A 23,361-nucleotide genomic window follows, 5' to 3' on the forward strand; every position below is an offset into this window, starting at 1 on the left:
GGACTGGAACCAAGGGGAGAGGCAAAGACAAATATGGAGTGACTACCCATATTTGGTAAATTACGTACATGTGCCTCATCGATGTCAAGATTTGTTGACCGCCATAGTGTCTTTCGGACGTTGAACTTCAAAGGTAATAGGCGATAAAGGGAGATTCTCGTGCTTTTATACTCATTTTTATCACTTTTACGTAGGAAATTGAATAAGGGAGTTATCTTACTGACTCTTAGAACTTCAACGATAACTATGGTGGACGACAAAGCAACAGCAAAAGACTTAGAATCATGGATCGAGCAGCTTATGGAATGCAAACAGCTCAGCGAAACTCAAGTGAAAACGCTCTGCGAAAAGGTAAACCGGTTTTTTCTTGTTTTGTTAGCCATTGCGGAATAAAATCTTCGTCACTGCGAATAGAAAAGTAACATGGTGGATGTCGGAGAAATACAAGCTCACAGTCACTAGCTTACAGTTGTGAGTTAGCTTACTATATATGTAGGCATGGATGAGCGAAAATTGTGGTCGGTGCATCTCGTCGCAAAATTAAATTAGGCTTAGTCTTAGCTGTATCTAGGCTTCAAGTTCGATAGAGGTGTAGAAAGTTTCGCCTTTTATCTCCAATATGTTCATTCTACACTGAAAATCTAGCTTTCAAGCAATATATATTGTGCATGCATGCTTAAGTCGATATTTGCCGAAAACTGTCGCAATTGATTATTTAGCTAACGAAAAGTCTCTTTACTGCAAATCATACATAAACTAACTCTATTTCTATTCTTTCTTTAAATAAAGGAATACGGAGTAGTCCAATTAAATGTCCTTTAAATTTATGCAACAGTCTTCAAATCCAATTAGATCCATTCAAGTGATTTGCTAAAAATGTTAATGAAGTTGTAGATTTTACCCTGTTTTTACTCAATGTGTGGATGCAAGGTACATGTATCTTTTAACCTGGTATCTACATTGCTAATTGCTGGTCCTGGATGAGCTTGTTTTCGTTTTTAAATTAAATGAAACCCAATCTCTAGGATTTCACAGAAATGATCCTTTCTAACACCAGGGTTTGTATGGGTCCTGGAAAACCTGGAAAGTCCTGGAATTTAACTGTGGCATTTTCCAGGACTGGAAAGTCCTGGAAAAAGGCTGCTGGTCCTGGAAAGTTCTGGAAATCTGTTAAACTCAAGTAAAAAAATATGAAATGTATGGCAGACAGTAAGGAGAATTAACATTGTGATCTTGGGAGTGAAAGGGTTAGTGTGAATTTTAGTGTCCTGGAAAAATCAATCTGAGTCCTGAAAAGTCCTGGACATTTGTTTCTGAAAAAGAATGTGAACCCTGAGTACCATGTCATTACTGTGCCAAGAATTCCAGAAGTAAAAATTTATTAGCAATCACTACACTGCTGTTTATTCATTGTAGATGATGACTACAATGTGAGTGTAATGGCTTTTTGTTCCGAATGCACTGGGATATAATGTCACATCAAATTTAATTATGTTAGCTACATGTTCTATTGTACATTACCATGGCAATCTACCTGTGTAAACTCATTCAGAAGAAACATCCACTTTGAATTCAATTGACTGTTTTGTCATTATCATTTGTAGGCCAAAGAAATTCTCAGCAAGGAATCAAACGTACAAGATGTGAAGTGTCCTGTGACAGTTTGTGGAGATGTGCATGGCCAGTTTCATGATCTTATGGAACTGTTTAAAATAGGAGGAAGGTCACCAGATACCAATTACTTATTCATGGGTGACTATGTGGATAGAGGATATTATTCTGTAGAGACTGTTACTCTCTTGGTTACACTGAAGGTCAGTACATATGCACAAGAATTATTTTTAAAACTATGGTTGAGGTAATTCTATGGTGGCTTGATGTTTTTCTTTGAAGGTGCGGCACAAACAATATATTTGGTTAGTGCGTTGGACTTCAGATTGAGAGGTCCAGGTTTGAGCCCTGGATGCAATCACTTCTTTGTGTTCTTGGGCAAGACACTAAACTCGCACAATGCTTTTCTCTACCCAGGTGTAGAAATGGGAACTGGAAAATTTTATGCTGGGAGGTAACTTTGCGATGGACTAACTTCCATCCATCTAGTCACTTTGATTCCAGCTGTCTATACATGCTATACATGTATGGACCATTGGCCCGCAACAGACTTGACCTTACCTTAAAGTGCCTATGAAGTAAAAAATAATTCCTGCTCATTTGAAAGGCTTTTTAAAGTAAAGAAGAATGGCGTTTTCCTTTTTGGAATATCTTTTTTTGTTTTAGAGATATTCACGTTTTTGTATTATGCAAATGAGGAAAGTGATGATGTCATAGGTGGTTCCTCTAAAACAGCACAACACTCAATTGAGAATAACTCTAGAAATATTAAAGCAGTGTTCTTCAAACTTGGCGCCAGAAATGTACATCACAAAAAAAACCAGAATGACACCTACAATGTTGTTGCCATGGCAACACTCTTGGCTCCAGTCTCTTTGTTTGAAAAACCAAATATCCCCATTTGCAACCTTTTAAAGTGGGACAGAGGGTCTTGCTCAGAACACACATGGTTCCCATATTGTCTTAACTCTCCCCATTAGATTGGTGGGAGTGGATGATCCTTGTTTAAGATAAAATTTGGGAATTTTAGTCTTAATTAAAACAGAACCAGCGGCATAACTGTTGTCATGGCAATGGCATGACCGGTGTCATTGTTTCTTTTGTGATGCACATTTCTGGTGCCAAGTTTAATGTTACTCAAACCTTCACGGGGCTACTTTTTCAAAACTTTCTTTTTTCCAACCAAATTAAAGTTCATTATTCCAGGTAACATTTCCAAAAAATGAAAATAAAATATTAAAATGCATGCGAGTTATTGGGAAAAAGAGGTTTTTTTAATAAAAGTTAATAAACCGTCAAGGTGTCATAATCCCCCAAAGGCATGGACTCCTCAGCGACCTTTTTGTGGCAAGTGGCTTAATCCAGAGATCCTATATCAAATACTGTATTTTCCCGTGTACAAGTCAACCTTTCAAGACCTAAAAATCAGTCCAAAAATTCGCCCTCGACTTATACATGGGTCAAAACTTGAGATCCAAATGCCAGTGAAATAATTAGCATAATAATTGTCTTTCACTGTTAACAAACATGTGATAAACAGCAACACAGTTTACAACGTACGTTCACTTAGCAATCTGTCTCTCTGTATTAGAGCTTCAAGTTAAAATGCATCAACATTTATCCATTAAATTTGAACCTGAATCTTGTAGACACTCACTGGCTCATTTTTGTCATAAAGAACTGATATTTTTCCTGTAAATAAAGCTGTAGTAAAGCCGCTCAGAGAAAATATCTTTCGGGCTTCGAACTTCTCTGCTTGGTAACCTGGCAGGATACGAGTGCATGGACTTCTGTACAAGTACTTGACCGATTTCAAGGCTTGACTACCCAACACACGGTTTGCACTTTGTTTATGGCGTCGTTCTGAAAGTCGTGAGCTTCTTTGGTGTTTTGCCTGTCTTATAAAGCCACTTTTAATCTCTTCACACTTAAAAAGGTTTGTTTGAAATCCTTATGTTTGATTTTGTGAGCATTTTACAAAAATTATCGTCGAAAAGCCCGCATGCACACATGTTGCTAAGCTGGGTAAAACGCTCGTATATGTGCCATAATAAGCTTTAAAACTGCGTGTTGAAACTTGCTGTGATTTGCTTACATATCTGTGGTAGCTGAAAGACAATTTTAATAAATACAAGATAAGTTTTCCAAGAAATTCTTACCTGGAAATTAAGAAAATCTAGTTTTTGGCCTCAAAAATTGGGGGTCGACTTATACACAGGATCAACTAATACACGGGTAAATACGGTACTTTCAATTTGAGATTTCATGTCTGTCAAGGTTGCCTTTTTGTAATCACGCTTCGGCAATTGCTCCTCAGTTTCTTTTCGTTCTGTTGCACATTGCTTTTCTCCGTTTTGCCCTTTATTGTTGACCACCGGCCTAAAACGTGACTGTAACACTATCGCTTTACCGTGAAGCTGCACTGTCCTTACTGTGAGCACTGGGGGTTCTGTTATTTCATTGGCTGGTGGCATTTTGAGTTGACATATCCCTCTGAGAAGGCATGACATGTTTATAAATCTTTAAAAGGCGAAAATTTGCACTCGTTTTTCGGGAGAATTCCTCCTCTTTAAATGAATTAATAGGGTATGTAGAATCAACGGTTTTCCTTGAAATTTGGCCAGGACATTCACTGATAGATGCGGAACAAAAACGTGTCGGCGAATTCTTTTATTTCAAATACTTTTCTCGTGGTGGTCTCTAACGCAACATGTTATGCGAATTTTTCGATAGTGCAACTTGACAGATCTATAAAAAGATAACCAATAGAAATGAAAGAAAATGCTGACACACTTTGAGAGATTGCTACTTTGTGATTAACACTGCACAGTTATTTTGCATCAATGATCGCATTTGATATTTTAATTTGCCGGAATTTCAGTCAGTCGTTTTGGCATTAACAGCTTCTGCCGCCTGAGGAAAACAGTCGGCAAAAAAGAATGTAATAATATTGAATTCTACATTTTATAACCTTTCTATTGATATATAGTTTGGGGGGTTTCCTTCAAAACAGCGCGTGTACTAATTTTTTTCTGGAGGACACCACGAAGGTTTGAAGTAACCTTAAAGAACACTGCTTTAATATTTGTAGAGTTATGCTCAATTGAGTGTTTTGCTGTTTTAGTGGAACCACCTATAACGTCATCACTTTCCTTACAAAAACGTAAATATCTCTAAAACAAAAAAATATATTCCAAAAAGGAAAACGCCATTCTTCTTTACTTTGAAAAGCCTTTCAAATAAGCAGCAATTATTTTTTACTTCATAGGCACTTTAACTTCATGTGTTTCTTGGATCTCTACTTTCTGATTAATTTTGGGATGTTGCCTTTGGTATTGATTGCTGTTTTTAGTGTACACATACAAGTAGTTTTGTTTAATTCCTTGTCTGTTTTATGGAATATTGGAACACTTATGCAATTATGGAATCTTGCAGAGATGAACAAATGAATGTAGGCCAATGTTTATTTCTCTGCAAAGAATGCAGGAATTTATTTCTGTTGGAAGTGTCCTAGCAGCTTATGATGAAAACAGGAAAAAGAAAATGAAATAAAAATTTAATATCCTCTGGTTGTAACGCTTGTACCATAAATCCTCAAATTAGCACCCTCTTCTAATAAGCGCCCCTCCTATTGGCCAAAATTTAAAATAAGCGCCCCCCTCCCTTTTTGTGGACGAGTAATGAGACAACAAAGGTTGTATAGTTTTTGTCATGTAGTATTAGATTTGGACATTGTTTCAGTTTGTGAACACGTTTAGTGAACAAGTTGAACACGTTAAGTACTAACGGTGCCACGATTGAAACTTTAGGATCAGCTTTTTATGTTGATAAACAGCTTATGTTGGTGTTTACGCACAGATGATATATTAAAAAAAATGATCATGTCAGGCTACGATTTGGGAAAAATTAAATAAGTGCCCCCCTCGATTAAGTGCCCCCCCCCCCTGTCTTATCCTAAATTTGAAATAAGGGCCTTGAGTGCTAATTTGAAGATTTATGGTATGTACTTTTCTAGGTTCGTTTTCCTCATAGAATAACCATTTTACGTGGAAACCACGAAAGTCGTCAGATCACTCAAGTGTATGGATTTTACGATGAATGCCTCAGGAAATATGGGAATGCAAATGTTTGGAAATACTTTACAGATTTATTTGACTACCTGCCATTGACTGCTCTAGTTGATTCACAGGTAACACCTATTTTTTGTTGTTTATGGTGTGAACATTCCCTTTTAAGATTTTGCAACATCTGCTCTTCTGTTACACATCTGGTAGTTCAAATAAATACAGATGTTATTTTATGTAAGCTTCATTCTTGTATAATGTTAATTGTTTTGAAACCTTTTTTCAGTAATCTTAGTTGGATTTTTTAACCGCGCGGCCATGGGCCGAGCGCAGTTCTAGGTTTACCCGTGGTTTATTTATTTTTTTTTTTGTCGGTGACCAGACGCAGACCTCCGCTCGGCCAAACTTTGAGTCACGCAACATGTGATTTTTTTCTGCCAGAAGCTGTTAAAACATAAATACACGGACAATTTTACCGATATTGTTTTCTTTTTTGTGGGTAAAATATATTTTCTTTTCGTCTTATCAAAGCGTTGGATTTAAAGGGAATAATAAATACGGTGAAAAAAGGTATTACGTCAGCCATGGAATGCGCTGACGTTGCAGCTTTCACTTTCGCTACGTGACAAATACGATCGTGTTTACTTTGCAAGTTTATTTCGGCAGAAGCGACGGTCATTAATTTATTTGTAATTTTGTGAGTATTTCTTGTGGTTTTACGCAAATGAAGTAAATCCTTTGACTGTTTCATCACAGCCAGTTCATAGATCGAAGGAAAATTAAATATTTGCAAGCCAAGCAAAGAATGTGTCACAACGTGCAAAGATTACGTCATTGGTAGGGAAATAACCACCGTACTAAAGATAGCCGTAGATAACGCAATTCTTGAATTATGTGACTCGTGTGACTCCTTTGCTAACCCTTAACTCAAGGGAAAAAACAATTAAATTTAATCGTGACTTTAAAGAAAGAAAGCGGTTTGTAATAGTGTTCGTATCTTCATGCCCATACATATCCCGAAGAAAGTTCCAGATTAAGACTACTACGTCATCGGAGATGTCACAACGGCTACGACTGATAGCGCGATAATAGAGTTTGTGTTGATCAAGTGCTGTGATGTCTACAGTAATCAATGAATCATCAAAGATTGCTTTGGAATATGCACTGCGTTGCGACTGTAGTGCTAAGAAAACAGTTAAATTTTAAACGCGCGGTTATAAGATCTAACAGATCTTCTTGTTAACTTGTAATGTTGCAGATATTTTGTCTTCACGGAGGTTTGTCGCCCTCTATAGACACGCTGGACCACATAAGGGCACTTGATCGTATCCAGGAAGTTCCCCATGAGGTTGGTAGATCTGTTTCTTTATGGCCATCTGTTTCTTAATTTTTTTCTAACTTTTTTCTTTCCTTTGTATTACATGTACATTGCAGGGGCAATGTGTACTTGAATGTATACAAATAAAATAATACTGTGGTCCTAGCCTAGTCAATCGAATGTTCAGTAATCAAACAATATTTCAGTTGGGTTCAGCAATCTAACGCAGTCAAACTCTTGAAGCTTGGTTGGGTATGAGTACCTAATGTTCAACTGACTGCGACTATACATGTACACATCAAAGAGCAGTTACAGTGGGTACTTTACTCATCTGGGACTTCTGTGACCTTATAACTTACAGGCAGTTTAATGCGCTGTATTGTTAATGTTATATTCTACCTCTTATCAACTTTTAAATTTCATTGGGAAAAAAATATTGATATTTGTGCATATTGATATTTCTGCATTTATGAAAAGCCCCCTTGGTGAGTGCTAATAAAATTTGTATTGTATTGTATTGTGTTGTGTTATATTGTATTGTATTGTATTGTATTGTGTTGTGTTGTATTGTATTGTATTGTATTGTATTGTATTGTATTGCATTGTATTTTTGTTTTCTTTCTTGTGCCCTGTGATTTAAAAACATCACACAGTCTTATGATTCATAATGATATCATTCTGCAATGATGAGGGCACCATATCTAGAGACTGATTCTGTGAAGTTTTCAAGCAGCAGTCACATTTGGTTCCTTGTCTTGTACTTTGCAGGGTCCAATGTGCGACTTGTTGTGGAGTGATCCAGATGACAGGGGTGGCTGGGGTATTTCACCACGGGGTGCTGGTTACACCTTTGGACAGGATATATCAGAAACATTCAATCACACAAATGGCCTTACTCTTATTGCAAGAGCTCATCAACTTGTAATGGAGGTCAGAGATGATTTTGTAATATGGCTTGATTTGCAGCACACCAAGTGCTTTTATATTTGCTTATCAGCATACATGTACAGTTCAGGTTTTTATTTTGTGTGTAGTTATTGCTTCAAGATTGTTGGGGGGCACTATTGACCATGTTGAGAACATCAGCTAGTTAATGGTAACATTATTAAGTTGTTGAATACAAGACAGTACAGGCAATAAGGGGTTAAAATCAGTAAAACAATAGTAACATTAACGGTGTTTGTAATGTGTTTGAAATGTTTTGTTTTCCAGGGTTACAATTGGTGTCATGATAGGAATGTAGTAACAATATTTAGCGCTCCTAACTACTGCTACAGATGTGGAAATCAAGCTGCAATCATGGAGTTAGATGATGCACTTAAATACTCCTTGTAAGTTTCTGCTCAACTGTTGAACATTACATTTTGACCCATGGAATCCAATTCAGTTGTTTCAAGACTGTCCCCTTGCTCTGTCAATTCTGGCAACTCCACAACTACTCAGTTGACTTTCATTCTTACTCTTAATGTTATTTTTATGGCCAGATAACTTCATTTATAGCAAACTGCCAATGAGAAGCAGGTGTTGTTGAGAATTAGTGGTGGCCACTAATAGCCACCTTATTAGTAGCTCTATCAAAACCAGTAGAGTGGTAAAAACGCTATTGAAAATATGAACTCAAAGCAGTTTGATTCTTAGCATGTGATCTGAAAACAGTTGTCAGGAGGTTCACCACTTCATGTTGCAAATGTCTTGTCAGTGATGCTGTAATTTTTAACAGTCAGTGAAGGGCTACTCTTTGGTCATATAAATGTGGTTTTCCTTGATTTGTATGAACAAGGATTCTGCTGTCTTACCCTAGCCATGCAACAGGGACAGGAGACTAATGAGATGAATTTAGCTTTAAAGAAAAGGTTATTTTTACTTCTAGAGGGTTCCATGATGTTTCGCAAGTGAAAGTCATGTAGCTTTGAGTTGGCTTTCCCGGTAAATAAATGGTGTTCATGTAACAAAATGTGTTGATTCACGTGAACAAGACTGACGCAGCACCAGATTAAATTTAGTCTAAATTTTATTTACTTTAGTGATTTTCATAGTAATTACCTCATTGGTTTACTAGTGTCACATCCACCAGACCACTAAGCTAGTAAAGATGTTAAAGGATTAAATTTCCCTATTACTTGAACATACCTGCCCAGACAAGTATATAATGTAGTTGATAACAGTTGTTTTGACACCATTGGTAACTTAATTTTTCTTTGCAGCTTACAATTCGACCCAGCACCAAGACGAGGAGAGCCACATGTTACTCGCAGAACACCCGACTACTTTTTGTGATGAGCAGCTCTCTTGTGCTTGTTAAACCTTAACAGTGTTAACTACATGTTATCTTTGTTCATTACTGTATGCCTTCCTTTGCTATGATGTGCAAGTTATTCTAAATTATGTGCATTAATACCCATCTTCCTACATTGTATATTGTAACCAAGTGAGAAAAATGTTTGCATAAGATTTGTGACTCTACATGAGTTAGGGTCCCATCAAAACCTATTTTTGAGTTTGAAAGGTTATTTCTTAACTGGAACATTCTTTTATCAGAATCATGGTTTTCTTAAGACAATAAAATGCTTAATGGAGCCATCAACTTTGCAAACAAACATTGCCACTAAGAGATATGGTCACAGCATAAACAGAATATTAAATTATATCAGTACATCAATGTAAATGCATATTAAGGAAATAATGCTCACTTGAGTAAAATAAGACTGCATCATGGCAATCATTCATTTGACACAACTGAAGTAACTTGACCTGTGATCAGGTTCAACTTTCTGTGCTCTTGTTTTTCTTTTATGTGGCTTCTAGTTTTAGTTTTGACTTCTGGTTTACTTAGTGCAGTGACATTATAGCCCGACCCCAGGCTAACACCAGCGTTTTTAATCTTAAGAAGTATAATAAGTAGTTCTTCAGGATTTAAAGAGACTGACTGTGAATTGTAGAGTACAAGTCACAGTGGTTCAGGCTTTGATTTAAATCTGAAGATAGTGAGACTACAATGTCAATGAAGTTTAGAGTAGATCTTAGTGGTGTATTTTATCTCAGATCATTAAAAGACTGAACTGGATGTCTTTATGGCTTTATTTCAGAATTTGTCTAAGAGCTGTCCAGTACACCCTATTCATAATCCTTGATTCCTCTACTGCTTGTTTTGCTTTGTTTCCTTTGCACATGTTATTCAGTCGAGTTCAGTTCTAATCTTTTTTACGTTATGTGAGCTGAATAAATTGAAAATCCCTGTGTCAAAATTATAGAGGAAAAGGAAAACTTCATTCAGGAATAAAGTATCGCTAAATTTCAGTTTAACTAAGCAAAAAACTACATGTATGTGTTCGTGTGGTTATGCTTGTGTTGTGGGCGTCCTTATTCGGTTATGCTTGAGCTTGTGCTTGTCCTCGTGTGGTAGTGAAAACCGGGCTTGATTTTTCCTTAAAGGGAAATTTGTCAGTAGGTCTGTGATCAAATGGTTTTAGTCAGATCAACCAGCAGTTTTTTCAGGTAAAGGAACCTGCATTGAATTAAGCCCAATGAAATTACGTGTCTTCAGAGCAACCTTTTCCTCGTGCCTAGGCGCCGCTGGCTATGAGTGACAGGTGGCTCTTGGAGAGAATGTCACATCGAACTGTGCTTTGGTGCGAAACACTTTCTTTTGGTGCCTTGTAATTTGTTCAGACTAGTTCTTTGTAAATCGATTGGTAAATTATATATGCCATATGGTCGTAAGCTGACGCAGTTAAGTGAACACCATCGCCGCACAACATTTGGTCTCGAGATAGAGGCATTTTCTTATCAAGGTCAGCAAGAAGCACTTTTCCCCCTGAATGCTTGACGAAATAACGGATCATTTCATTCACTTTCAACCTCACTTCCATGATAACACTGATTCTGCGTTTTCTGTTCACTTCACACTGTAAGGCGGGAATTGTCATGGCAACGGTTCTCGCTCCCGTTTCGTGAGCAGCCCGGTGAAGTTGAACAATGGCATTAAATATTGAATGCTCGTCTTTGACTTTGTTGTTCTCTGCCCATATACTCCTCATCCCAAACAAATCATTCGTCCCTCCTAAAATAATAACCCAGTGGTATTTAGTTGTTCCCTGAAAGATTCTTTGCAATCGGGGTAGCATTTCTTGCTCTACTTTCTCTCCAGACCGCCCTGCGTTGAAAAGTTCAACATGGTGCAACACTGAATGACTCCTTGGTCGTTTTTGTTCGTTCAAGTTGAAATATTCTTGTAACTTTGACGTGTAAGGATGCGGCCATCCGTTCGTCATTCCAAAAGTCAGAGAATCGCCGAAGCATAAAATTCTTACGATTCGTCCGCTTTGTATGGCGCGGCTTGAAACGAATACATATACGGTCAGTGGTGAAAGCAGAAGCACGCTCAGTACCAGTGAAATACATTTACGTTTTATGAAAACAAACATCTTCGAATCCTCGAGGAGTGCAATGTACATGTGGCCCCAGGTTTAGAATAAAACTGAAGTGTTCCTCCGTTTCTCAGATTGCATTATCTTTTGTCAGTTCTTCCAGATAACTTGATGTTTGAGACTTGCCACAACTGATACAATGTACTGGTTGGATCTTTTGTCAGTTCTACATGTCTTTGATTCTAAACAAAGGAAAGCGATTTCCAAAATAATCCTAGTTAGGCTTCTTATTGAGATTTCCACCTTGTTATCTCATCATGTTAAGCGGACAATGTATTACAAGTTGAAGTTGGACAATGTCATGATACATGTGAAAAAGGTTAAATAGTCGTTCTGTTTTACTGCAAATCCGTCTCGAGACCGCCAAAAGTTTTTTGATTGCGGTTTTCGAATTCTCAGCAGTACCTGCTTTTAAACAACTGGTTTCATGTAAAAGTATTTTTTATTTACTTGGTACCCAGAATCGTTAACTCATCTTTTGGCCGCCAGTCAGCCGGTGATCTGTCCGCGCGAACGCACTCCCTAATCAACTATTACTCCTAGTCTACTCTTATCATTATTCTGTTACTTTAGTTCGGGACTCTTCCCAGACTCTAATTCAATGTTTGTAGCATTTGACAGGGTAAGCCATTTGTAATTGTCTTGACCGTAACATTGCACCAGAATCCGTTTCAAATTAGAATCAGTATAGGGGTCAGCTAGGCCTTGTTCGTTCTGTCTTACACTGAGAGGATCATAGGAACGAGTTTGAGAGTTAGACTCGTTCGGCTTTCAGACTATTCTGTTCCCAGTACTGGATGTCTCTTTTAGCTGGTAAGGTTTAATCCCCAAAAGCTGGCTCTGGAAACATACGACTTGCTTGGCTAGATTCTTGATATTCTCCAGTTCAACACTGGTTTCATTCCTGAAAATGACCACCGTAGGACTTTTATACTTTTACTAGTTCCTGAAGTTCTGAAGTGTTGTAGATATATGCCTTGCGCCTCCGTTTCAAAACAAGTTCCCGTGCAAACCTTTCGTGTGAAGATGAGTTTGTTTCGCATGAAATGAACCTACAAAGGGAACTCATTTTCACAGGAATGTTTGCGCTCGGAGGCAAAAGTCTCGGAGATGGTATAATTTAGAGTTCATAAGAGCGTAGACCCTCCACTTTGGGCTGACACCTTGTTGTGGTGGTGGAGCTTGTGTATCTCAATGACCCAGAGAGCTGTGCCGGCGGGGACTTTGGTCCCTGGCAGGTCTAACCATGCCGGATTGGTCGAAGGGTATAGGCCAGACGAAGAACAGCCCCTGGTCCTCCAGGTTGGGGGTTAGGCGGCGGGCCGATAACCCGCTCCCGGAAAAAGAAACATATTACAGAAACCGAAACTAGAATTACCACTGCGCCCTATCGGGAAGCAGGGGTACAAGATGCTAACACCCGGTTGGAGCAACGTGCGAAGCAGAGAATGACGCATAGACCGCCGATGAAATTGCTGTCGCCAAAAGCGTGTGTGAAGATCGGGCAATGGAATGTAAGGACATTGTTTGAGATTGGTAAGTGTGCTCAGGTGATCAAAGAGATGCAAAGATATGGTATTAGTATTCTGGGAGTAAGTGAAATGAGATGGAGCTCTTGTGGGAAGTTGAGGATAGCTACAGGAGAAACTGTGCTGTACTCAGGAATGGATGAAGGTGAAAATCATGAGAGAGGAGTTGGCTTCATTCTGTCTAAAGAAACTGCACAATGCCTGCTGGAATGGGAACCGGTGTCTGAGAGGATAATCAGACCCAGGTTCAACTCAAGGTGGCAGCAGGTCACCATCTTGTATTGCTATGCCCCAACAAATGAGGCAACAGAGGAGGCGAAGGACGATTTCTACGACCAGCTACAGATGGTTTTGGAGCAGGTGCCATGCAGAGATGTGAAGATCGTCATGGGGGATATAAATGCTAAGGTGGGGATGGACAATACATGCAGGCAGAGAGGAGGTGATGGGTAAACATGGGGCAAGAGCTGAGATGAATGAAAATGGTGAGAGGTGGGCGGACTTCTGCCAGGCAAATGAGCTGGTAATCGGTGGAACGCTGTTCCCCCATAAGGAGTGTCACAAGCGGACACGGAGGTCTCCTGATGGTGTTATTGTGAACCAGATCAACCGCCTGGCATTTAGCAGGAGATGGAGGAGCTCACTGCAGGACGTTCGCGTGTTGCGTGGGACAGACGTTGGGTCGGACCATCATCTGTTGATGGCAAAAGTTAGGCTAAAGATTGCCAAAGTGAGAAAAGGGGAAAGTGGCCGAGTGCGTTTTGAGGTCAGCAAACTGAAAGACTTGGAGGTTAGGAACGCATTCAAGTTAGCGCTGCACAACAGATTTGAGGGTCTGCAGCAGTTGATGGAGGAGGAGGAGCTGCCAGTGGATGATGAATGGAGGCTTATTGAACAAGGTTACATGGAGACCTGCGAGCAGGTGCTGGGTAGGGCAAAGGCAAACAGGAAGGAGTGGATCAGCAAGGAGACTTGGGAGGTAATCGAGCAGCGAAAGGTGGCAAAAAACACCATGAACATGGCCAGAACGAGAATGCAGAAGAGAGATACAAACAAAAGGTACCAAGTGCTTAATAGGGAGGTGAAGAGGAGGTGCAGGAGAGACAGGAGGGTGTATGTGGAATCAGAAGCTGAAAGAGCTGAGGAGGCTGGAAAGAGAGGTGATGCAAGGACTTTGTACGAAATCACCAGAAAGTTAAGTGGGAGGTTCCAGAATATATGTAAGCCAGTGAGAAACGAGGCAGGTGTGTTGCTCAGGTCAGCAGAGGAGGAGATGCAACGCTGGAGGGAGCACTATCAAACAGTGCTTAACCACGAAGAGCCGCTCATCCCGTCAGAGGTGGAGCCAAATAACGAACTTAACATCAGGACAGGTCATATCACACGTATTGAAATCAAGAATGCTATAAAGAAGTTAAAAAACGGGAACGCTGCAGGATGTGACAATATACCACCAGAGGCAATTAAGGCGGGAGGGGACACGTCAAAGGAGGTTCGTTTGGACCTCTGCAACAGGATATGGAGTGAGGAAAAGATACCAGAGGAGTGGAAGAAGGGTCTGATAATCAAGCTACCCAAGAAAGGTGATCTGAGCTACTGTAAAAACTGGCGTGGCATCATGTTGCTGAACATGGCAAGTAAGATGTTTTGCAGAGTGATCCTGGAGCGCATCAAGATCGCGCTGGATGAAAAATTAAGAGAGGAACAGGCGGGCTTCCGAGCTGATCGAAGCTGTACGGATCAAATAGCAACACTGCGGATTATTGTGGAACAGAGCATCGAATGGCAGTCCTCCTCGTATATCAACTTTATAGATTTCGAAAAGGCCTTCGATAGTATCAGCAGAGAGGTTTTGTGGAGGTTGTTGCAGCACTACGGGATGCCTGACAAGGAGGTCACCATCATCGGAGCTCTCTATGAAGGTTTTTCCGCACAGGTGGTACACAATGGACAGAGGACCCAACCATTGAATATGAGGACTGGTATAAGACAAGGTTGCCTGCCACCTCCCCTGCTGTTTCTGGTCGCCCTGGACTGGGTGACGAGGACAGCCTTTGACAGGAAGAAAGGTATTCAGTGGACCTTTACGACATCCTTAGAAGATCTTGACTTTGCCGATTATCTGGCCCTACTATCGCACAGAATTCAAGATTTGAGGGCTAAGACACGGGCCTTGGAGGTGCAAGGTGCGAAGGTAGGCCTGAAGATCAATGCCACCAAGACAAAGTTGATGCGTATTGGTACCAAACGTGGCGATGGTGTGTCGGTTGCAGGGGGGCGGATTGAGGAAGTGGATGAGTTCACATACCTTGGGAGCATTGTAAGCAAGAAGGGAGGCACTGATGAGGACATTCAGGCACGAATTGGAAAGGCTAGACAGGCATTTGCGATGCTGAGACCAATATGGCGATCCACAGCACTAACAACCAAGACCAAGCTGAGAGTCTTTGGGTCAAATGTGAAGGCGGTGCTCTTGTATGATTCTGAAACCTGGAGGCTGACTAAGGGATTGGAGCAGAAGTTGCAAGTGTTCATCAATAAGAGCCTGAGGAACATCTTGCGGATTTGGTGGCCTAGAAAAATCAGCAACAAGGAGCTTTGGAGACAAACAGGGCAGCGACCGATAGAGCAAGAGATAAGACAAAGAGCTTGGGGCTGGATTGGCCACACGTTGAGGAGACCAGATGGACACGTCGTCAAGAGGGCACTGGAGTGGAACCCACAGGGGAAGCGAAAGAGAGGGAGACCCCAGCACACCTGGTGACGCACGAGAATGGTAGAGTTGGAGAGGAGACATCTCGCGTGGAATGAAGCAAAGTGCACTGCACAAAATAGGGTTAGGTGGCGCGCTCTAGTTGAGGAGCTATGTTCCATTAGGAACGAAGAGGAATAAGTAAGTAAGTAAGAGCGTAGACCATGAAACAATGTGCGGTCGATTTCTTTTCCTACGACAATTTTACCAGCGAATTAGAGGGAGAGCACTAAATTTCGCTCAAAATCAACTCTCGAGAATTCGTTTATTGACTACGAGGTGCCTCATTTTCATAGCCTACACTCCACATCGACCATAGATACGACCTTGAGCGCACGAGAATCCTATTAGGTCTTATAAATACATTCACATTTGGCACAAAGTTCATATATGACATGCTGAACACCCACTAGCCTCCCACGCGGACGCTGTTAGGGCTCGTGACGTGTTCCTTCCCCACGAACGTGGGGAAGGAACGCGTGACAAGAGCGTGACAAAACCTAAGAGTGTCTGCGTGGGTAGCCTGTTCCAGGCTCTCGGTAATTGGGCTCTCGGTAGCTGGGGACGAGCGAAAAAAGGGCGAGCGAGAGAAAAAAAATGAGGGAGGACTATGGCGAGGAAGGGAAGTCTTAGTCCTCCTTCGTTTTTCTCTCGCTCGTTTTCGCTCGTCCCCAGCTACCGAGAGCCTGGAACAGGCTACTGCGTGGGAGGCTAAGCACCCACTGACATAATCGAAAACACAAATTTGCATATCCTAGCAGGTTAATGTTGCATCCCTAGTGATAGAAATTCAAAGATACAATTCACTGATTTGCACATATATCTTCACTCAACCGTGACAGTGCCTGAGTTTTCCTTTAGTCCGGCGCGACGAATAACATCTCCTAAATGCATCAGCAGCCGGTTAACAAGGGGAGTAAATACACTTTAGGAGCCTTGCTAAATCTCTTCAACAAACAGCGGGCTAAAGAAACGCGCTTGAAAGTCTTCACTTTTTATTTGATCTCAGTTCTGTTCGTAGTTTCGATTTTATACGCGTTGAGGTTTGCACTTCGACGAGCAAGACCTGAAAGAGTTATAAGGATTTTGTGTTTTGGTGATTCGCTGACTGCGGGTTCTGGCAGGGCCACAAGGAGACGGCCTCATCCTTATTCAGCAAAGCTACAAGAGCGATTTGACAACCATGATAAGACAGTGCTGGATCCATCAATACGACCAATCTTCCGAGTTGATAATGCAGGAATCCCAGGAGAAAGAGCACAGGATGAAATGTTACCACGATTATATCAAACTCTGCAACGCGCGAGAGCAAAGTACAGTTGGGTAATTATTCTTGGCGGCACAAATGACTTGAGAAAGTACAGAGAAAACGCGGCTTCCTTCGACATCGAAGATTCCAAATTAATTTTCCACGCGTTAGTGAACCTTCACAATATTTCACATACATTTGGAGCGAAAACTGTGGCAGTGTCAGTTCCAGATAGAGAATGCGAGGGATCGGGCACATGTTTTTATTTAAAGGAAATACATCTGAAAATAAATGAGCTCCTCAAAGAGTTCTCCTCTCGCAACAATGAAAAGGTGATTCTTGCCGATCTAGCGAGCGAGGTTTTTCTCCCACGTGATAAGAGGTTGTGGGGTGATCCAATCCACTTTAACAAACAGGGCTACGACAAAATGGCGGATGTTATTTACAATTCGATGAAAGAACATGTTTGAGCAAATTTACATCTCTGCAGGTTACTAAAAAGGCGGCTGATGAATTAGAACTGAGTTATTTTATTGAAATTCCACCGTCATAGTTAAATATTGTGATCGAGAAAAGTGTATATGACTTGATAGCCAGAGTTGTTGATACATTGCGAAAATGTAAAACTCTCTCGATCGGTGGATCTCATTAAATATGCTCTTTTCTTCCATTGCTGTTCCTGAGATATTTTACCTCATTAGGATAGCACTTTGCATTGAGAGTTTGACTCCATATATTTCAATAAGAACGGTGCAAAATGGAAAAAAAATCGAAAATCCTCAAACTTGGCCGGAGTGTTTGTCTAGTGGAACTACTCAGCTACTACGTGAGTGGCACCAAATGACGATTAAAGCGCGGTATTACTTTTGTTTCGCGTTGTCAAATTTCTTTGTACAATGTTGTATAAGTAGCCCAAAGTGTTTTGTTTATAATTCAGTTTCGTTGGCTTACATGTTTAGGACACCACGTATTGTACCAACTGGGTTGTTGTTAGTTTATTTGCTCCCAATTCAGCTGTTTCTTGTCACGCCACAACTGAGAAATTAACGGAATAACAAAGAAATCCCGAAATTAAATATTCTGATTGCGACCAAATAGGCCATTTTATAGTTATCTGCTCTGTAACCTGGCCTTTGAATAGCAGCGAGGCTGCAGGTGACCTTGTTTTGATAAAGATTTCATTGCTTTTGTTGTGTAAATCAAGTTGTTCGTATTGCCAACTGTCTGTATTAAGGCAAGGTCACCTCCAGCCTCGCTTGCATTCATGGCCAGGCAACTACTGTAAACAACAGTAAAATGGCCTATTGTTAATGTAATCATTAATATTCAAGTGAGTAATCTGTCTTCTTTACAATACACGTAATGTATTAGCTGTATTAATATATCTTTTTGTTCATTTGTGGGTAATTTTTAAGTAATTTGCAAACACTCCTTGAAAACTGCATTATGTGAGAACTGTCCTGAACCAGCCCTTAATTCGTCTTATCGATCTTAAAGTTTTTTCTTACAAACTAAATTTAACCTGTAGTGATTGCTTATTCCGCTACGTGGACGTTTTAGCGGGTTCAAATTCAAACCGTTTTAGTTTGAGGGGTTTTTTTTGCGATTTTTGCGGGTTTTTTCACCGTTCGCAAAAAAAAAGGGTTCCCACAAAAAGAAATTCCCACAAAAGGAAATTCCCGCAAAAATTTCACGAAAACATATACTCCACTGCCAAATCATACATACAAACATCACAAGTAGAATCGTGTCGCAAGATGAAATGAGAAACAAATCGTACAAAAATAAAATAGGCTGTTACAGGAAATGATCGTCTGAAGGTGAAAAAGAGCATCTACAATTCCGCACAAGAGCACGATGCAATTGTGATAGAGTGACACTGATTACTGGATTACTGTGTTTTACATCTCTACGAGTGTTGTTTCACTTGTCAGTTGCATGCAGTTTATTAAAAACATATGCACGCAAGGCGTGCAAGAGTTATTTTTCTGTGAACTATAAGTCTCGGAGATAGGAGCATTCATGGAACTGTTTACAGTAATGATTTGGTTGATCTGACAAGTTTTTTGGTTGCGATGTACAGCAAGAAAGAAACTGGGAGTTTATGATGTACATACGATGTTACATCGGTAATGGTAAGATAACTAAACAGTAAGCCATAAAATGTTTGACTGAACAAACTACAGTAATCTGACACGTCTCCAGATTAATGAAGAGAGCATCTTATTTTCTAATAGGCAATTTTATTCGTTCTTTGATACAACCCACACTGTGATTGGTCTGACACGCGCACATGCATAACTTCCTCACTCACCGATCACGTAGCCCTTCCCCCCGGGGGGGGGGGGGGAGAGGACTCCCTTATATGGGCTATATAGGTCTGTGCGGTCCCGAAGGGTATGGTTTTTCAGCCGTTTTGGTCATAAATAGGGTATCGATTTTAGCTGATTTTGGTCATTTTGGTCATAAATAGGGTACGGTTTTTGCACTCTAGCCTTGATATGGGTATGCTTTAAGAAGAAGCCACTTGTTCATCATTATCGAAAAGAAAATCAACAAAAGCCCTTCACAAATTTATATGTTTACGGTAATTTAACATTGGTTTGAACTAGGGAGCTAATTATAACGCAGGTCTGAAACAGGGTTTTGATTTGAGGGTCAGGTCGTAAATAGGGTTTCGAATTTTTGGTCAGGTGATAAATAGGGTAAGGAATATCGCAGATTTTGGTCATAAATAGGGTAAGGGTTTTGGGAAGCGGGCCGCACACCCCCAACCAATTTTTCTGGGAGTACCCCCTCGGGAGCCCTTCCAGCCCCCAAGAGGAATTTTTGCTCAAAAATACTCAAGTTAAGAGAACTTTTCGCATTTTATACGAGTCGTAAGTTTACCCTTTTTACACAACACAACGCAACAACACTACTTCACCGAAAATTGAAAGAACGAGAAAAAACCTCTCTGACACGTTGAAAGTCTGATTTAATTAAATTGCACTTTAACTTGGTGTCACACAGTCTTCAAAGAACATTTGAACAGTTTTCATGCTTTTTACCTTTAAACATATCGGACTGAAAAGAGTGTCATAAAATGCCCATCAAATAAAAATATTAAACTGCTACTGCAGAGACGTAAAAACACTCTAGAAATGAAAGCTTTTTTGTTTAATATCCTGGGAACAATAGCCGATAACTTGTAAGCTCTAATTGAATTTACTCCCATATGAAAAACAAAAGTGTCGAGTTACCATTTGTAACTAAAAATAGCAAACATCTCGTGGGAACAAGTGGTGACGATTCGTCAGCTCTAATTGAATTTACTACCTTGTGAAAAACAAGAGTGTCAAATTACCCATTGTAACTAAAAAATAAAAATATCTCGTTATATTTGCATGCAATAAGAACAAAACAATCGTTACCTACACTTACTATTGTAAACGTTAGAACTGCTTCAAATCTAAATAGTCTCGTCTCCTCTAAAACATGTCCTAAGAACTAGAACCGACGATTCGTGACCTCTAATTGAATTAACTCCTTGTGAAAAACAAAAGTATCAAGTTACCCTTTGTAATTAAAAATAAAAATATCTCATGCCATTTGCCTACTACTCATGAACTGCTTCAAAACTCAAGACTCATCTCGTTCATAACTAGCCACCATTACACTGAAAATTATGCACTCTAAAACAACCCAATGTACGTATGTAACTGTCACACTCCCCTCCAAACCGGACTAAAAATCACAAACCGGCAACATGTGTTGTGTTTATACATACCTTGTGTTTCTCACGTACCATTTACCTCTACAACAAGAAATTTGATTGGCTGTTCATAGTAGATCCAATCTGATTGGTGTGACATACATACATCTCTCACTCACTCACTCACTCACTCACCTATTGACCCGTCCATAACATACCCGACGCGCCGACTAAGAGGTATTTTTTTTACAAAAAAATAACTCAAAAATTGCGAAAATGTTGTATTTTTAATTACACGCGAACTCCCGAAAATTACAAACATAGGCACGCAAGGCGTGCAAGAGTTATTTTTTTGTGAACTATAAGTCTCGGAGATAGGAGCATTCATGGGACTGTTTACAGTAACGATTTGGTTGATTTGACAAGTTTTTTTGGTTGCGATGTACAATGTACAGCAAGAAAGAAACTGGGAGTCTATGATGTACATACGATGTTACATCGGTAATGGTAAGATAACTAAATAGTAAGCCATAAAATGTTTGACTGAACAAACTACAGTAATCTGACACGTCTCCAGATTAATGTAGATACCATCTTATTTTCTAACAGGCAATTTTATTCGTTCTTTGATACAACCCACACTGTGATTGGTCTGACACGCGCACATGCATAACTCCCTCACTCACCGATCACGTAGCCCTTCCCCTGGGGGGGGGGGGGGACTCCCTTATATGGGCTATATAGGTCTGTGCGGCCCCGAAGGGTATGGTTTTTCAGCCGTTTTGGTCATAAATAGGGTATCGATTTTAGCTGATTTTGGCCATTTTGGTCATAAATAGGGTACGGTTTTTGCACTCTAGCCTTGATATGGGTATGCTTTAAGAAGAAGCCACTTGTTCATCATTATCGAAAAGAAAATCAACAAAAGCCCTTCACAAATTTATATGTTTACGGTAATTTAACATTGGTTTGAACTAGGGAGCTAATTATAACGCAGGTCTGAAACAGGGTTTTGATTTGAGGGTCAGGTCGTAAATAGGGTTTCGAATTTTTGGTCAGGTGATAAATAGGGTAAGGAATATCGCAGATTTTGGTCATAAACAGGGTAAGGGTTTTGGGAAGCGGGCCGCACACCCCCAACCAATTTTTCTGGGAGTACCCCCTCGGGAGCCCTTCCAGGCCCCAAGAGGAATTTTGCTCAAAAATACTCAAGTTAAGAGAACTTTTCTTATTTTATACGAGTAGTAAGTTTACCCTTTTTACACAACACAACGCAACAACACTACTTCACCGAAAATTTAAAGAAAGAGAAAAAAACCTCTCTGACACGTTGAAAGTCTGATTTAATTAAATTGCACTTTAACTTGGTGCCACACAGTCTTCAAAGAACATTTGAACAGTTTTCATACTTTTTACCTTTAAAAATATCGGACTGAAAAGAATGTCATAAAATGCCCATCAAATAAAAATATTAAACTGCTACTGCAGAGACGTAAAAAACACTCTAGAAATGAAAGCTTCTTTTTTGTTTAATATCCTGGGAACAATAGCCGATAACTTGTAAGTTCTAATTGAATTTACTCCCATATGAAAAACAAGAGTGTCAAATTACCCATTGTAACTAGAAAATAAAAATATCTCATTATATTTGCATGCAATAAGAACAAAACAATCGTGTCGAGTTACTATTTGTAACTAAAAATAGCAAACATCTCGTGGGAACAAGTGGTGACGATTCGTCAGCTCTAATTGAATTTACTACCTTGTGAAAAACAAGAGTGTCAAATTACCCATTGTAACTAAAAAATAAAAATATCTCGTTATATTTGCACGCAATAAGAACAAAACAATCGTTACCTGCACTTACTATTGTAAACGTTAGAACTGCTTCAAATCTAAATAGTCTCGTCTCCTCTAAAACATGTCCTAAGAACTAGAACCGACGATTCGTGACCTCTAATTGAATTAACTCCTTGTGAAAAACAAAAGTATCAAGTTACCCTTTGTAATTAAAAATAAAAATATCTCATGCCATTTGCCTACTACTCATGAACTGCTTCAAAACTCAAGACTCATCTCGTTCATAACTAGCCACCATTACACTGAAAATTATGCACTCTAAAACAACCCAACGTACGTATGTAACTGTCACACTCCCCTCCAAACCGGACTAAAAATCCCAAACCGGCAACATACACGTCGCTCTTTATTTTTCAATTACCAAAATCCTTGTGTTTATACATACCTTGTGTTTCTCACGCACCATTTACCTTTACAACAAGAAATTTGATTGGCTGTTCATAGTAGATCCAATCTGATTGGTGTGACATACATACATCTCTCACTCACTCACTCACTCACTCACCCATTGACCCGTCCATAACATACCCGACGCGCCGACTAAGAGGTATTTTTTTTTTACAAAAAATAACTCAAAAATTAGTACCCAGCAAGAAAACCAGTCTTTCACAGTTGCAAAAATTAGTCCCTGCAAAATACAAAAAATAGCCGATTCGAAAAAATAAACTCTCGCAAAAATATTAGTCCATAATTCAAGTTGACTCCTTAACGCTGGTTCTACGATCGCTGGAAAAATGCTCATAGTGATCTTTTCCGCGATCGAAGCGATCGTTCCTAGAAAGAGAGCCTAGAGATCGTCGGAAGGGATCCCCAGAATTGCCTGTTCCTCCAAGCCCAAATAGCTGAAGACACTTACT

General features: G+C 39.8%; 4 protein-coding genes across 6 annotated transcripts; 3 read left to right on the forward strand and 1 right to left on the reverse strand.

The window, feature by feature from the left end:
- The first annotated feature begins 74 nt into the window (after positions 1-74).
- LOC145479746 (serine/threonine-protein phosphatase 2A catalytic subunit beta isoform) lies at positions 75-10,057 on the forward strand. 2 transcript variants are annotated; one of them, XM_081458186.1, is made up of 8 exons: positions 75-133; positions 231-351; positions 1,605-1,814; positions 5,627-5,800; positions 6,934-7,023; positions 7,762-7,923; positions 8,206-8,324; positions 9,198-10,057. In XM_081458186.1, the coding sequence occupies exons 2-8, from the start codon at positions 247-249 to the stop codon at positions 9,268-9,270; spliced, it is 933 nt and encodes a 310-aa protein (XP_081314312.1). In that variant the 5' UTR covers positions 75-133; positions 231-246; the 3' UTR covers positions 9,271-10,057. The 2 variants fall into 2 exon arrangements, with proteins under 2 accessions (XP_081314312.1, XP_081314313.1); XM_081458187.1 differs by lacking the exon at positions 75-133 and having other exon boundaries at positions 142-351.
- A 113-nt stretch (positions 10,058-10,170) lies between these two features.
- Positions 10,171-11,546, reverse strand: LOC145479747 (uncharacterized). Its single transcript, XM_081458188.1, has one exon. The coding sequence runs from the start codon at positions 11,445-11,447 to the stop codon at positions 10,659-10,661; it is 789 nt and encodes a 262-aa protein (XP_081314314.1). The 5' UTR covers positions 11,448-11,546; the 3' UTR covers positions 10,171-10,658.
- Positions 11,547-11,714: 168 nt separating this feature from the next.
- On the forward strand, positions 11,715-15,713 carry LOC145479748 (uncharacterized). 2 transcript variants are annotated; one of them, XM_081458190.1, is made up of 2 exons: positions 11,715-14,943; positions 15,019-15,713. In XM_081458190.1, the coding sequence occupies exons 1-2, from the start codon at positions 13,350-13,352 to the stop codon at positions 15,711-15,713; spliced, it is 2,289 nt and encodes a 762-aa protein (XP_081314316.1). In that variant the 5' UTR covers positions 11,715-13,349. The 2 variants fall into 2 exon arrangements, with proteins under 2 accessions (XP_081314316.1, XP_081314315.1); XM_081458189.1 differs by having other exon boundaries at positions 11,715-15,713.
- An 874-nt stretch (positions 15,714-16,587) lies between these two features.
- LOC145479750 (uncharacterized) lies at positions 16,588-18,782 on the forward strand. Its single transcript, XM_081458191.1, has one exon. The coding sequence runs from the start codon at positions 16,590-16,592 to the stop codon at positions 17,418-17,420; it is 831 nt and encodes a 276-aa protein (XP_081314317.1). The 5' UTR covers positions 16,588-16,589; the 3' UTR covers positions 17,421-18,782.
- The last annotated feature ends 4,579 nt before the right edge of the window (positions 18,783-23,361 follow it).

The sequence above is a fragment of the Orbicella franksi genome, chromosome 2, assembly GCF_964199315.1.
Source record: "Orbicella franksi chromosome 2, jaOrbFran1.1, whole genome shotgun sequence".
NCBI lineage: Eukaryota > Metazoa > Cnidaria > Anthozoa > Scleractinia > Merulinidae > Orbicella > Orbicella franksi.